The sequence below is a fragment of the Mus caroli genome, chromosome 10, assembly GCF_900094665.2.
Source record: "Mus caroli chromosome 10, CAROLI_EIJ_v1.1, whole genome shotgun sequence".
Lineage (NCBI taxonomy): Eukaryota > Metazoa > Chordata > Mammalia > Rodentia > Muridae > Mus > Mus caroli.
Window position 1 is genome coordinate 17183940 of NC_034579.1, and position 13568 is coordinate 17197507.

General features: G+C 42.0%; 1 protein-coding gene and 1 long non-coding RNA gene across 9 annotated transcripts in view; one reads left to right on the top strand and one right to left on the bottom strand.

Annotated features, from left to right (window-relative positions):
- The window catches only part of Myb (MYB proto-oncogene, transcription factor), a 36591-nt gene that overhangs the window by 16323 nt on the left and 6700 nt on the right, over positions 1–13568 (bottom strand). For 2 of the 8 annotated variants that reach the window (XM_021173843.1, XM_021173839.1), the window contains exons 4-12: positions 11892–11984; positions 11436–11656; positions 9237–9471; positions 7941–8021; positions 7489–7593; positions 5360–5614; positions 2129–2259; positions 1158–1272; positions 945–1070 (exon numbers count right to left, since the gene is read on the bottom strand). In XM_021173843.1, the coding sequence (XP_021029502.1) occupies positions 945–1070; positions 1158–1272; positions 2129–2259; positions 5360–5614; positions 7489–7593; positions 7941–8021; positions 9237–9471; positions 11436–11656; positions 11892–11984 (1362 nt within the window). Of the gene's footprint in view, positions 1–944; positions 1071–1157; positions 1273–2128; positions 2260–4145; positions 4503–5359; positions 5615–7488; positions 7594–7940; positions 8022–9236; positions 9472–11435; positions 11657–11891; positions 11985–13568 lie in introns of all 8 variants that reach the window. The other 6 variants (XM_021173836.1, XM_021173837.1, XM_021173838.1 and 3 more) reach the window with 6 other exon arrangements.
- Positions 4271–13310, top strand: LOC110302978. The gene is made up of 3 exons (XR_002378885.1): positions 4271–4537; positions 5328–5469; positions 11601–13310. It is a non-coding gene; the product is annotated as an uncharacterized LOC110302978 (long non-coding RNA).

The following is a 13568-nucleotide window of genomic DNA, read 5'->3' on the forward strand; positions in this document are numbered from 1 at the left end:
TTGCAAGTGCCTCTCCCTAGTGAGTTAACACTGATTTCATTCTCTTATGCTTGCAAACTCCTGTTTTCTAACGGGGCATACCACTCAGGGTAACTTGAATCTACATTCTCTGGGCACGGTCACTCTTAGAATAAACTATTTCTTAGTCCTTAGAAAGACAACAGGAATGAATCTGGAATCTGTTTATCTGTTGACTGCTTGTCTATCCATCCTCTTGCCCATTCACCTGCCTCCATCTTAGGCTTGGAAGCCATCTTAAAGTAAAGACAAATGAGATCCATTCCTGTTTATGATTAAATCTCTGTTTCTCAAGCACTGGGCTATGCCCCATCTGAAACCTCAATTACAAATGGCTCTGTACTGCCTGTTCCAGGACATGGCAATGATGCCTGTGTTTCAAAGGTTGTTATGATCACCTTGTCATGACCACCTGTTAACTATGCTTTTGTTTTACGAGGTTGTTCCGAACAATTTGTGATGCTTATGTTTGGCTCCTGTAAACCCTGGCTTTTTGCCTACCAAAACCCCCATTTGGAAACCCTCTACTCCTGAACTACAAGACCCCTTATTTTCCCCATGTCCAATGCGAATCTCTTGCCTTACAGAGAAGTAGCCTGTGCACACAAAGAAGCTTGCTCTAATTAATGTAGTCATGATTTGGGTTGGGAGTCTTTCTCTTTGCATATATGCGATTAATACTATGTGGTCAATAAATTTTGAAAGAAGAGTATAAGCCCGCTGCCCCCTCTTCCCTTTACCTCTCTCTAGCATCTTTTCTGCCTAAAGAAGTTGATGGAAGTGACTTTCCAAACGGAAGGTTGAAGTCCTCATTATGACAGTGCCATTCAACTTGCTTGCACAAAAGTCTTGCATGAAAAGTGTTACTGTTCCTTAGCAGTGATGTCAAACAGTTCAAAGTACACAAAGCAGCGAGGGTGACCTACCTCCTGCTTGATTTTTTTCAGTAACGGTGGTCCACTCTCTTGAAACTCAGCAACAATTCCAGATTCATCGGATTCCTGCTTAATCACATCTTGTAGGTCTTCCACTACATGAGAGGGGGTCTGAGGCTAAGGGAAGAGTGGATATTTCCAGATCAGAGGAAACTTGTCTACACTCATAAGCCCACTAAATCTAAGGACCTTTCTTGAACTTACTAGCATCTTCAGGGGACCGTATTTAATTTCTTGAGCTGCAAGGGCATGTTTGAATGGTGTGGGAGTTCGAGGAGAGCTTTCGAGGATTGACCTTTTGATAGCTGGAGTTCTAAAGCTAAAGAGAACAAGCAAAGAATAAAAGGACATGTATCCCGTATGACGCCATCAGCATGGACACTAGGAGGCTGTAACGGACAAGGAAGGGCAATGCTGATTAGCCTTCATTAGCATTCATTGAGGGATGTAGATCTGTATTAAACCAGATTGTAGATCTACAAATACTTCAAACTATCGTGCCCTGAGACTAAGAGCTCTGAAGTAGTTCCCACCTTTTGAGAATGAGCCTGAAGGCATAGGTAATGGCCTTGGATCTGTATAATGCTGACAAGCACCGTGATATCTGGGATCATTTGTAAACCAGTCTCATCTGCTCCCTCAAAAGGGGCCAAAACTAGAAAACACGCTAATGTCTAAAACTTTGTTTTTATTTGGAAGTAATAAGGATGCACTTCTTTTCAATTATTTAATCACCCCTGGCTTTTGAAATACATACATACATACATACATACATTTTCATTCCTGTGAGTATGCAAAAGGATCCTAATGTATTTGTTATAAAAAGAAAAAATAAGATTAAAAAATATAAACTATGAACCATTCTCAATTTTATTCTGAATGCAGTCTCTTTTGTTTGTTTTTAGTAAGGATATTGAAAAACAGTGGAAAGAAAAACCTGGCGGGGGGAGGGGGGGAGAATGGTACAGAAACTACCTCTGTGTGCATATAAGATATCAGAATGTACTACAGAAGGTAATTATTTCCTACTTTCTTTCCTGGTTGGTTGTAACATACTTGGGATGTATCCATTATGAGATACAGTGAATGCATTACATACATACAAGGGGGGGTCAGACCTTTTAATTAATATAAATAAATAAAATAAACATTTTTCTTATTGAACTAAGACTTACATGGAATTTTCCTTCTGGGTTTTCACAGTCTGGTCTCGACATGGTGTCAGTTTGTGACCAATGAGAGGAGTGGAGGGTAAGGTAGGTACATCTAAGCCCGAGCTTTCATGGTTGCTGGAAGTGTTCAAGAACTAAACATGGAAGAAAGAAAGGAAGGGAGAGAAGAAAGGAAGGGAGGGAAGGAGGGAGGGAGGGGGAGAGAGGGAGGGAGGGAGGAAGGAAGGGGGAAAGAGAGAGAGAGAGAGAAGGAAGGAAGGAAGGAAGGAAGGAAGGAAGGAAGGAAGGAAGGAAGGAAAGAAAAAAAGGATTAAATAACGAGTCTGTGATCATGCAGTTTGAAGCCAAACCCAGATGGCAGGCAAGTGTCCTCTACTGACTCACAGCCCCAACTATGACAACGTTAACAATCTTTCAGTGTTGGTAAGGATATTGATTTATTCCACCTGATTAGGCAAGGTTCAGAGATTTATAAGAAAGAAAATCTAAAGGGTCAAAGCTTAAAACCTTGCAAAATTCAAAGAAAATCTTCTCTGTAAATGACATTTGTCATTTAAGAGAATGATATGTGCTCTTGATCAACATTAAAAAGATTATCTTATTTTTCTTTCATATTTGGTTTTCTTGGTTTAATGATCTAATAACTCAGACTGTTGTTGTGTAAGGTTTGCGTTATGTGGGAAATTATCCAGTAAGAAGGTTTGTCTCTCAGCATCCTGATGCTCCCAGGGTAGCACAGGTTTGGGAAAAGCAATGGATCTTATCTCTTGAATAGACTGATGAGCACACTCAACGCTCTCAGGGAAGCCAGGAGCAGTGGCTGCTGCCTGCAGTCAGTCACTCAGAAGCCAGGACGCCTCTTGAACTCAGGAACATAAGGCAAGCTGAGCAGAATAAAAGACTGTCTGCATTCTGAAAAATTAAAAAATAAAAAACCCAAACAAACGCCAAGTCTGAAGGACCCTCTAGTAAAGAAGCCGTTTAAAGCCCGAGTTAGCATTTCCCAAACGTTTATGTCTACCTAGATTATTTTCCCTGAGACATCTATCTTGCAGAAATGATTTCACAAAACATGGTTTAGGAAAATATGGGGGTGGTGGGGGTGGAGACCAACTGTTTTGGGGAATGGGGAGATCATTTGTCTATACTTAAAAGTTCTTTTAAAAAACAAGTCCAGAAGTATGTATAGCTCAGTGGTAGGGCACTTCCCTAGCACACATGAGGCTCCAGGTTAGATTCTAAGAACCACAATACTACTACTACTACTACTAAAATGAAGTAAAGTAAAACAAAATACCAAACCTTCAATAGATATAATTGGGAAAAAAAATTTAAGGAGTCAAATTGTCTCTCAATTATAATTTGGAAACACGTGACTCTGCTAAGCATTACAGTGTTATATACCTTAAGAACACTATATGAAATAAGGATATTCTTTGGCAAACGGTACCCTAGCAAAATCCCATAGCAGAATTTAAAAGACCCAGTGTTGAAAATGTTAAATTATTTTGCGGAAGCATCTCTTTTTCATCATCTCAGTAAACATCCCCACTTAGAAAAGGGGCATCGTGGTTTCATTTTCTAGTTGTAATCCAAATGTTATGTAATCATAATTTGGCTCCCTCCTCCCCAGGGTCAGTAAATCACTTAGTATAGTCAATGAACAAAGAGGCAGACATCGTGTTAAAACGTGAAGAGGCAAGGATGACAAGGGAGAAGAGGGGAGGGACGGAAAAAGGGAAATGTAGTGAAAAGGGAAATGGAAACACATCCCATGCAACGTTCTGTCCATCTTCCAAAACACCAAGACTTCGAGAGAAAGAGATGCGACAAAATCACCAGTGTGCCAGCCCAAATGCCAGGAAGCCAGCCACCTCTACCCCAGTGAGATTCAACGCGGAATTAAATCTGTCAGGACCGCAGTCATTAGTCATTTGTTCAAAATTAGATTAGTTTCTAATTATTAAGGCTCGGGTGTATGCTGAAAATTAGTAACAGCTGTGCAGAAATTGTGCTCTACCTGAGAGGGAGAGAAGGGTAGGCTTTTGACAGGGGAACGCTTGAGAGGTGAGGTGATGACGTCACCAAAGAGGGAGGAGCTAGGGTCTCCAGCCGCTAGGGGGCTGGCCTGGCCCCGCCTTTTTCGTAGGACGACCAGCGGAACCTTGCTGTGCCTCGCTTGGGGTGAGGCTGGGCCGAGGGATGCCTCGCTCAGCACTCGCCTGGTCACCCTCAGGCTAGGCTCTCCTGCAGATCTAGTCCCATGGCCCTCTCTTTGCTGAAGCTGGAAGACTTTGCCTGTGGGCTGCTGGCTAGGTGAAAAAGCTGCCGCTTCTTCAGAGAATTCAAAACTGCTGAGATCACACCACGAAGAATCCTGAAACAACGTGGGAGGCACAGAGCTCTGAGATGGTATGCAAGTGACAGCGCCACCATCACCCAAACACAGCACTGAGAGAGCAATGGACGCTGTGTACAAGAAAACGCTGGGCCTGCCTGCCTTCCTGCCTGCTTTCTAGCTCAGGGATCACAGCGGTGCATGGGTTGCCTTGCACATCTGCTGTGGGGAGCTCAGGCACTCCCTTTTGCACGCAATTTAAAGCAAACAGAAAAGATTTCTAGATGATACATTATGGCAATAGCTAGCCCTGTCCTGTGTGAAGGGAATAAGTGCTTTTTAACCAATTAGGAGACCAAGAAAATGAACTGAGTGACTGCTGAACTCAAATTTGTTTCACTCAAGATGGTTTATTTTGGTGTTACTATGATTGTCAATCAATTTTCAGTATTCTGTAGAGAGATCTATATGCCCCACCCTTGAACTGAAAGCTTATGAGGAAACGTAAGTCCAAATAAATGTGCTGTCCCAAAACAGACAAAACAAAACAAAAAGCAAGCAAAACCAAAACAACAAAGAAATTTTCTAGAGAATCACAAAGAAGTAAGCAAAATATAAGAAATTTGTTAAAATAGTTCAGACACAGCTCTCATTCTGAGCCCTCTGTGGTAAGTCAGAACTTCATTAATTCACATCTAGAAGGCAAACAATTTTGGGTGGGTAGCCTACAAAATCAAGCCAATGAGAGAAGTGGAATCGTAAAAGCTAAAGGTCTTTCACTTTACATGAATGTAGGACCAAACCGTATTTGCTATAGAAAACGGCAATGATTTATGATATACCAATTCTCAATTCCTCTTCCAGAAACATCAACGTGCCTTAGCAATTCTACTTACAGAATCTATAAACTGGAGTGTTTCTGCAAATTCTAAGAGGTTCTTAACATTGTCCAGAATGGTGCCCTGGTGGACGATCATGCACCTTGCTGGCGAGGCACTTTCTTCAGGTAGGGAGCCGGGATCTGCAGGCAGAGATGGGGTGGCATGGTGTTCTCCCAAACAGGAAACAGGTGCACTATCCCCATGGGGTCTGGTCTGGTCCACAATGGAGGTGCTGTGCCACCCGGGGTAGCTGCAAGTGTGGTTCTGTGTCTGGGGAAGGGGGTGTGTAGAAATAAGGATGGAGAGAAGAAAGGAAGAAGAAACTTAGCAACGATGTTGCACAAGGTATCAAATGCTGTTGGAGGCAAGATAAAAAGTGGTTGCTTCATCCAAAACTCAAGCCTGCCAGACAGTTGTCAAGATGTTTCCTTTTTGACAGCTTTGCAATAGCTCTCCAATTTATACCTAGAGGATTGCTTCAGTTGCTAAGATTTTAGTCAAATGTTAAACCTTGGGACTGCTACAAAATACAAGTCTTAGGTATCTTAGAATTCCATTGGAGTTTAATTTGAAAACGGCTCCCCACTGCTATGACTTAAGAATGGTCCTATTTGCATGTTAAGCCCTTGAAAGGATTCAAGGGTTAGAATTGCTTCTATCTGTACATATCCTGTTGCTTCTATTCTTTTTTTTTTTTTTTTTTTTTTTTTTTTTTTTTTTGGCTATAGGTTGCACTGATGCAAGCTAGAGCTGCAGAGTATATGTGGTTGGGAAAGTAGATCAAGTTAACCGAAGTCCCCTTACAGCTTGACCATGCAAGAGAAAAATTGCAAAATAGTAACTAAAGTTTAAAAGTGGTTGAACTAGCACAAGCACATTATTTTATTATTTAATAACAACAACAAAGAACATTTCACCTGAAGAATCCCTAGTGGGTATCACCTTTCACATACTCACTTCTTGGCTAAACTACCAAAGCTCCAAAGTTTGCTTTTTCCATGAGCTGCCCATTCAAGGATTCAGAAATGGTCTATACAAGAGCTAGAGCTGGATCTTCGGTGTGTGTGTGTGTGTGTGCGCGCGCGCGCGCGCACGCAATGTAGCATGTCTGAGACTCTAGGTTCAATTGTCAGCACAAAAAAAGAAGGGAAGGGGTTGTCTCAGTCTGAAAGGTGACTGCCATGCAATTGTAAGAACCTGGATTTGGTCTCCAGGCACCCACAGCAGTTTAATTGTGTAACCCCAGCACTGGAGAGGTAGAGACCTTGAGCTCACTGGCTATTAAGCCTAGTCAAATGGGCAAACTCCAGCTTTCATGAGACCCTATTTCAAAATATAAGCTGGATGGCCAGCAAGATGACTAGGCAGTTAAAAAGGAGTTTGATCCCCAGAGCCCACGGTCGAAGGAAAGAACTGATTCTGGAACGGTGTCCTCTTACCTCTCAGAGCGCACACAAGCACGTGTACACATGCATACACAATTACAACTACATTTTTTTGAGAGGAAAGAGTTTATTTCATCTTATATCTTATAGTACATTATGAGTGGTAGTCACACAACTACATTTTTAATGTGGAAACCTATCAAAAGAGACACTTGGTGTCAACCTCTGGCCTGGACACATGTATGCACATAAATCTGCACGCATATATGCACATATCTACGGGAACATGTATGTGTTTACACAAACACCTTATCACTACTGATCAGAGAGCTTTCATACATGCAAACAAAAGATAGCAAACATTTAAAGAAGTGGCTTAAGTATATATCCCTTTTAAAAAACATGTATATAATAAATATACTTCAAATGGAATTTGAGGCTGTAAGAAATGTAAATCCAGGCTAAAAGGATAACAGTAAAAGAATCAAACGAGCAGGCAAAACTTTGTGCTTTGTTACAATGGAGATCCTGACAGTCTCAAGTGGGTACTGTGGTCCTATTCTAAAACAGTGACTTCCAGTCAGTTAATGCACATTCTGAGACTAACAGACTTTTATCAGTCATCAGTAGCAGTTTCTGTTGTTTGAGCATTGCTAGCAGACACACAGAACTTGGATGAGACAATCTTTAGAAAAGGAGACAGAGGAGGAGAGAGAAGAACATTGAGCGAAGTCACCCATCCCAAGGTAACAGTCTTACTGGTAATGCCTGCTGTCCCTTCAGCTCGTTCTCTGTTGACATCAGGAGCAACTCCAGCTCCTTTATTCGCTTTTCCTTCTCAGGGTCTTCGTCGTTATAGTGTCTCTAGAGTTTCAAGTGAAGCAGGGAGAGACAAGGTCTGAGGGAGAGGTACCTTACACAGCCCAGAGAACTTCCATGTGGAATCACCCCACAGAATTCACCACTATCTGCTCAAAGTGATCCGGGACTTAAGGCAACAAGGGGTAAGGCAGAGGCTAGAGGACATGCTTGTGGATGCATCAGAAAATTCCAGAAGCCACAAAGGGTAAATGAAGGCTAGCCCAAAGTAGGTTGGCAACACTGTTAGCTTTTCTTTCTATTACATGGTATATGTGTGCGTGTAGAAAGAAAGTGTTCTTTAAAAGCAGTGCCTTGCTCAGCTAGGAGGTTTGCCCATTAGATGATCTCACCTGGATGGCTGCCGCAGCCGGCTGAGGGACATTGACTATATTAACATGCAATGCGACAGGATAGGGAACATGACTGGAGATCTAGACCAGGAAAAGAAAACAAAGACTAAGTCATTCCTATTTAACAAGTGCGTCAGGAGGATTCAGCTCTCTAAAATTTTGCTCTGTGACCAAGGGAGAAAGTACTTGGTTGATAAAATTCATGGAATGATTAAAATAAAACAAAAACAAAAACAAAAACTTCTCTAACTTGAAAGTTAGCCAGATACTTATAAATGGCTAACTAGTTCAAGAAACAGGGAGAGAGGCCCAACAGGCCTATCCCAACAGAAAACATTCCTCAGTTGGAGAGAGGAACAATGGGAAAGTATTCATGGATGCGTGAAAGATTTGTCACTAGGGGTACTTTTCTTAGAATAATGTTCCTTTTAATAAAAAGCACAGAAGCTTTTATGATAATTCATTCACTGGAGACCTTTCTGGAAATTCTGTAGTCAAATCTAAGAAACAGAGAGAGCCACGTGAGAACTACTCATGCATATGTTTTACATAACATTTGCATATGGTCTTTGTGATTCTTGGGTGAGTTTTGTCATTTTTTAGCATCAGCTCAATGATAAGCATTTCTTGATATTCTCCTCTTTAGACTTTGTTCCCATGTACTGTAAGCGATTTCTTTCGCTAGATATGGATGTCTAGAAATGAGGAAGAAATGATACCAACCCAAGCGAGGATAAAGGGGCACATCACCAAATTAATATCACAGTACAGCCCTTGACTCTGAGTAAGAAAGTAAACATTTCCTGGATATATAAATCAATTCATTTTCTTCAGATCATTGCCAGAATTGAACTTATAATCTCCCTTCATGATTCAGAGTTTAGCTATCTCCTCTTTATGACTTTAAATGTCATATTACATCAATTTTTCGTTTTGGAAAAGAAAACTATCAGACTATGCATCTATCTGTGTTCACTCTTAAGACTTAGCAATATACAAGTACATTTACTTAAAAAACAATCTTTAAGTCAGGTTTGGAGCAGAAAACTAGAATCAGACGACTTTAGTTCTATTAAGCACTCCTTCTATGTGATGGACCAACTACTTTTCATTCTTGTTTCCAGAAACGGAAGTCAAGTGTATCTTCTCCTACCTCACACAGTGGGTCTAGCTGAGGGCCATCTGTGACCATGCTTGTACAACATCTATGCAAAGCACACAACTGTGAAGTATTTTTATGACCCCAGGTGATCTAACCACCTCTCTTCTCCCTCTACATTGTCAGGAGTGGCTTACGTTTTGTGCTTCGGCGATGTGGTAATAGGGATATTCGCTGTTGACGGAGGACTGGCCACTTGGAGAGAGCTGAGATGGAGGTGAGGCATGCCCAAACCCCATCAAATGATTGTTCTTCTGGAAGCTCGTGGCCACTGGCGTCTGGCTGGCTTTGGAAGGCTCCTGCAGGTAGCCTTCCTGTTCCACCTTGCGACGCATGGTGGAATTCCAGTGGTTCTTGATAGCATTATCAGTCCTGCGTAGAAATGTACCACATACAAACTTTACAAAACTTTTAACTCAGATTACAGTCAATCGACAGAAAACTGTTTCTTAAAAAACAAACAAACAAACAAACAAAAACCCTTTAATTTCTGTGGTTCCACTTTTATTTTCTCATTTTAATTGCTGTGGTTCCACTAACTTTTCTTTCCCTCTTTTAAATTGTCTTCATCTTTTCTACCTTGTTGCCTAACTGAAAAGCCACTCTTCTCTTGCTCACCTGATTTGGGATGTATCAAGTTTCCTGCAAATTTTATTTTAGCATTTTGATTTCTTGATAAAGGCAGAGGTTCTCAGCATTCACGTGCCACTGGACTTTAATAGAACTTAGAGTCCCCACTGTTATAAAGTCCTTCCATTGTGGCTTAGCGGGGGGGGGGGGTTGATACACCAACAGACGGGGCATGGCCAAGCTTGGGAACAGCAGTGACAAAGCCTCAGTGCCCACTTTTTACCTCTCATAACTCTACGCACAAAGTGTGAGTCAAAAGACCCTCTTACCCTTTGGAAGCCATGCCGGACAAAGGGGAGTGTGTGTGATGGGTAACAAAATTCTCCATCAGCAATACCCCAAACAAGAGACACTAGCCCCAGGATACTCTCTCTCCTTTGGGGGGAGCAGGGGCTGTTTTCCTAAGACTGGGTAGTAGTAGTCTAGCTGGCCTTGCATTCCAGATCTTTCTGCCTCTACTTCTTGAATGCTGGGATTACAGGCGAGTGCTGCCACATTCAACTCCCTAGTATAGTTTCAAACTGCAAGGTGCTTTTACTAAACTCTTTCCATTTCTAGGAAATTTCTTAGCTAAAGAAAGAAAGAAAGAAAGAAAGAAAGAAAGAAAGAAAGAAAGAAAGAAAGAAAGAAAGAAAGAAAAATTAAGTAAAAACATTTTTACTATTTCCATGGGGGTGGGGAAATGTGTGTTTTAAAAAAAGAGGAAGTTCAGTTGCCCCTTTAGTCTTTAGAAAAGTCAACAGTATGTCCTTTGAGGCCACATGGGAGGAAAGGCCCCCTTTGACCATATCCATGGCTTCTTAAAGTTCTCAAGGCACGAGGGAGGTACCCCATTGATGCAAGACTAGGAAATACTAGATAAGCCATCCTGAAACAAGCCTTTCCCCACTTTGGGGTCAAAAAGCTCAAGAATAAAAATACTTTTAATATTGTTTATTTTAAAATTTATAGTGAAAGTATTTCTCAAAATAGCTAAAAATCAATGTATATATGTGTAGACAGTGGGTCAAAGGTGAGTTTCCATAATTATCCTACACAAAGGTGTCATTTCCCCTCCTTATTTGGTTAAAAATAAGACATAACACTGAGATTAGGTAAAAAAAACCTCAAGTTGTCGTGACAATTCTAGACATACAGGCTTTTTTTAGTCAAAGGAGAAAAAAACCCCAGCAACAACAACAACAACAACAAAAAATATCCAGTAATCAAATGGTGAATGAGGTGAATGCAGGTGTTAGGAAAATGGAAATTGCTAAAGTGGAGGAGTGACCAGTGATTGCTGAACTGGCTGGATGGCCTCAGCCTGAGAGCAATCTGTGTGCTGAACTGGCTGGCTGGCCTCAGCCCGAGAGCAATCTGTGTGTCTACGCTCCCTTCTTAGGCATGTAGGGTGCTTTAGCTTACAGAATATCTGACATTCATTTTACTTGATCCTAACGTTAACTCATGAAGTCAGCTATTTCACAAACAGAAGAGCAACAGTCCAGGAAACCTGAAAGGTTTGGCCGGGGCTCACCACTGAGGTGTCACTAGCCTTGTCCAATGGAACAAACTCCAAGCTCTCACCCACTCCTAAAAGTCGGTATTTCTGGTTTATCTGACAAAATGCTTATAATTGCTCGAATGTAATTCATTCACACACACAGAATGTTTAACGACCATCCCCTGGTTCTTCCCAATCAATATATTTGTTGAGCAAGTCTTACCGTCCGGGCAGCAGCTTTGCGATCTCTGCCCATCTGTTCCCCAACCTCTTGTGTGCCTGGTAAATGATTCTGTCCTCCTCTTCTGTCCATGAGGTTTTCTTAACTTCTGGATTCAAATGGTTGTGCCACCTCTCCCGACACTGCTTTCCAATTCTCCCTTTTAAGTGCTTGGCAATAACAGACCAACGCTTTGGACCATATTTCTGGACGAGCTCTATGACCTTCAGATGAACAGAAAAATAATCTGTGTTTTAATGTTACGGAGAGAGTCAGTGTCATCAAGCCTCAATGTTACAAGATCTTCAGATCTTGAAATAATCTGCTTTCATCCACTGGACACGCGGGAGCGAACCCTTTACTTCCTGTTTGAAGATTTGAATTGCTTCCTTGGGGTGAGAAACCTCTTTTAGCAATATTCTTAACTGCAAGTCACACAGTTATGGGGAAAGAACTTACTCTCTGGTCTTCTTCTTTGGTCCAGGGACCTTTGATGAGTTCTGGGTTCAGCACTTTCTGCCACCGGTGTTGGCACTGCACATCCGTCCGGTTCTAGACAAAGTACACAGCGTTGGGATGATAAGGCGTGAAGAACACATGAAGGCTTTGTTCAATCGGGATTACATGTGGATGATACATAGTGAAAACATCTAAGAACATTTAGAAGCCTGTACAGAGAGCCCACCTATCCATCCCACACTGCTCACAGACTAGAGAATGTATCCAAGTTGCATCTAAGATTGGAGCCTGAAGGTAATGGTCTGCCATGTGCATAGAAAGAACATCACAGTACACACATAGATGCCAACGTGCCTTATCCTTAACCTCAGTCTGTGGTTTGTACCTCTGTGGCTGAAGATGCATTAGTGGCTCCACACCTCAATGAAAATCCATCCTAAGGAACTGAAGTGCCTCCCATTCAACCTCTCTGTGTGTTCAGGACCACAGACACTTATAATAGACTGAAGGAAAACAATAAAACCTTCTCACTTTCTTAGACATAATCTTAGAAGAAGAAAGATGGACGTGTAACTGATTACCACCAAAGGCTGACTTTATCTGTAAGATGAGACCTAAGCCAAGTGCTGTTGGGGCCAGGAGAAAAGGACTCTTAAAGAAGAGGCTCTGCTTCCTTCAAAGGCATTCGAGAGCTCATGATCCGGCCTTTGGAGGGTGCTCAGAACTTTTAACTGGAGAAGCAAGAGAGAACATGCTGGGGGTGGAGGGGTGGGGGTGAAATCAGCAGGAAGAAAAGCCCAGAGGAGAAAAAGCAGAAATGAACACAGCCAAACCTGCTTGTGGGAGGAAGCAGGAAACAGAGCGGGTAGAGGAGGGAGAGGACAGTGGGACTGTAAGTTGAGACCAGAGAGGAGAGAAACTGGATGCCAGGTCAGGGTAGCCCACTCGCCCTGTGAGAACCGATGCCACCACTGCTGGGGGTTTGTTTGCTTATCTGTTGTTTTTATTGCTGCAGGAGACCAAACCTAGGGACTCGGCCACCCTAGGCAAGCAGAGTAGTTAGAAGGCTCCCTCAGCTCGCAGTGTTGGAGCTGGTGGGAAGCTCAAAGAATACACGTGGTGAAGCCAAGAAGGAAGCCACTATGATGGAGAGGGCAGGGCGGCTGCCCTGTGACCAGACCATAGGAAAGAAGTGGAAGAGAAGGACTGTAAAGAAATCCTGTGCTATCGACTCATCATTGAGACGGACCTGGGAGGGTATAAACCCACACACCAAAAATGTGGCTGTTGATGAGAATGGGAGAATTTAGAAGCTAACTTGGAGGGAATACCAAGTTTAAAATTTTATCCTGGAACAACCCATCAGAATGTTAACTTACACTATCAGGGCATTTTAAAACAAAACAAGAAGCAATTGTTGAAAAAGAAATCAAAATCTCTGGAGAGTAACTCTAAAAACCTCAATTCTATGTTGTATAGTCAGATATAAAAATCACGATGGCTCTCTTCCTCTTAGCTCTATATGAGCAAATGCATAGTATTTTAGTAAACTATCCAATAATTTCTTAAACCCAGATGAGATTTTTCCATTTGAGAGAAAGAAAGAAAAGAAGGAAGGAAGGAAGGAAGGAAGGAAGGGAGGGAGGGAGGGAGGGAGGGAGGAAGGAAGGAAGGAAG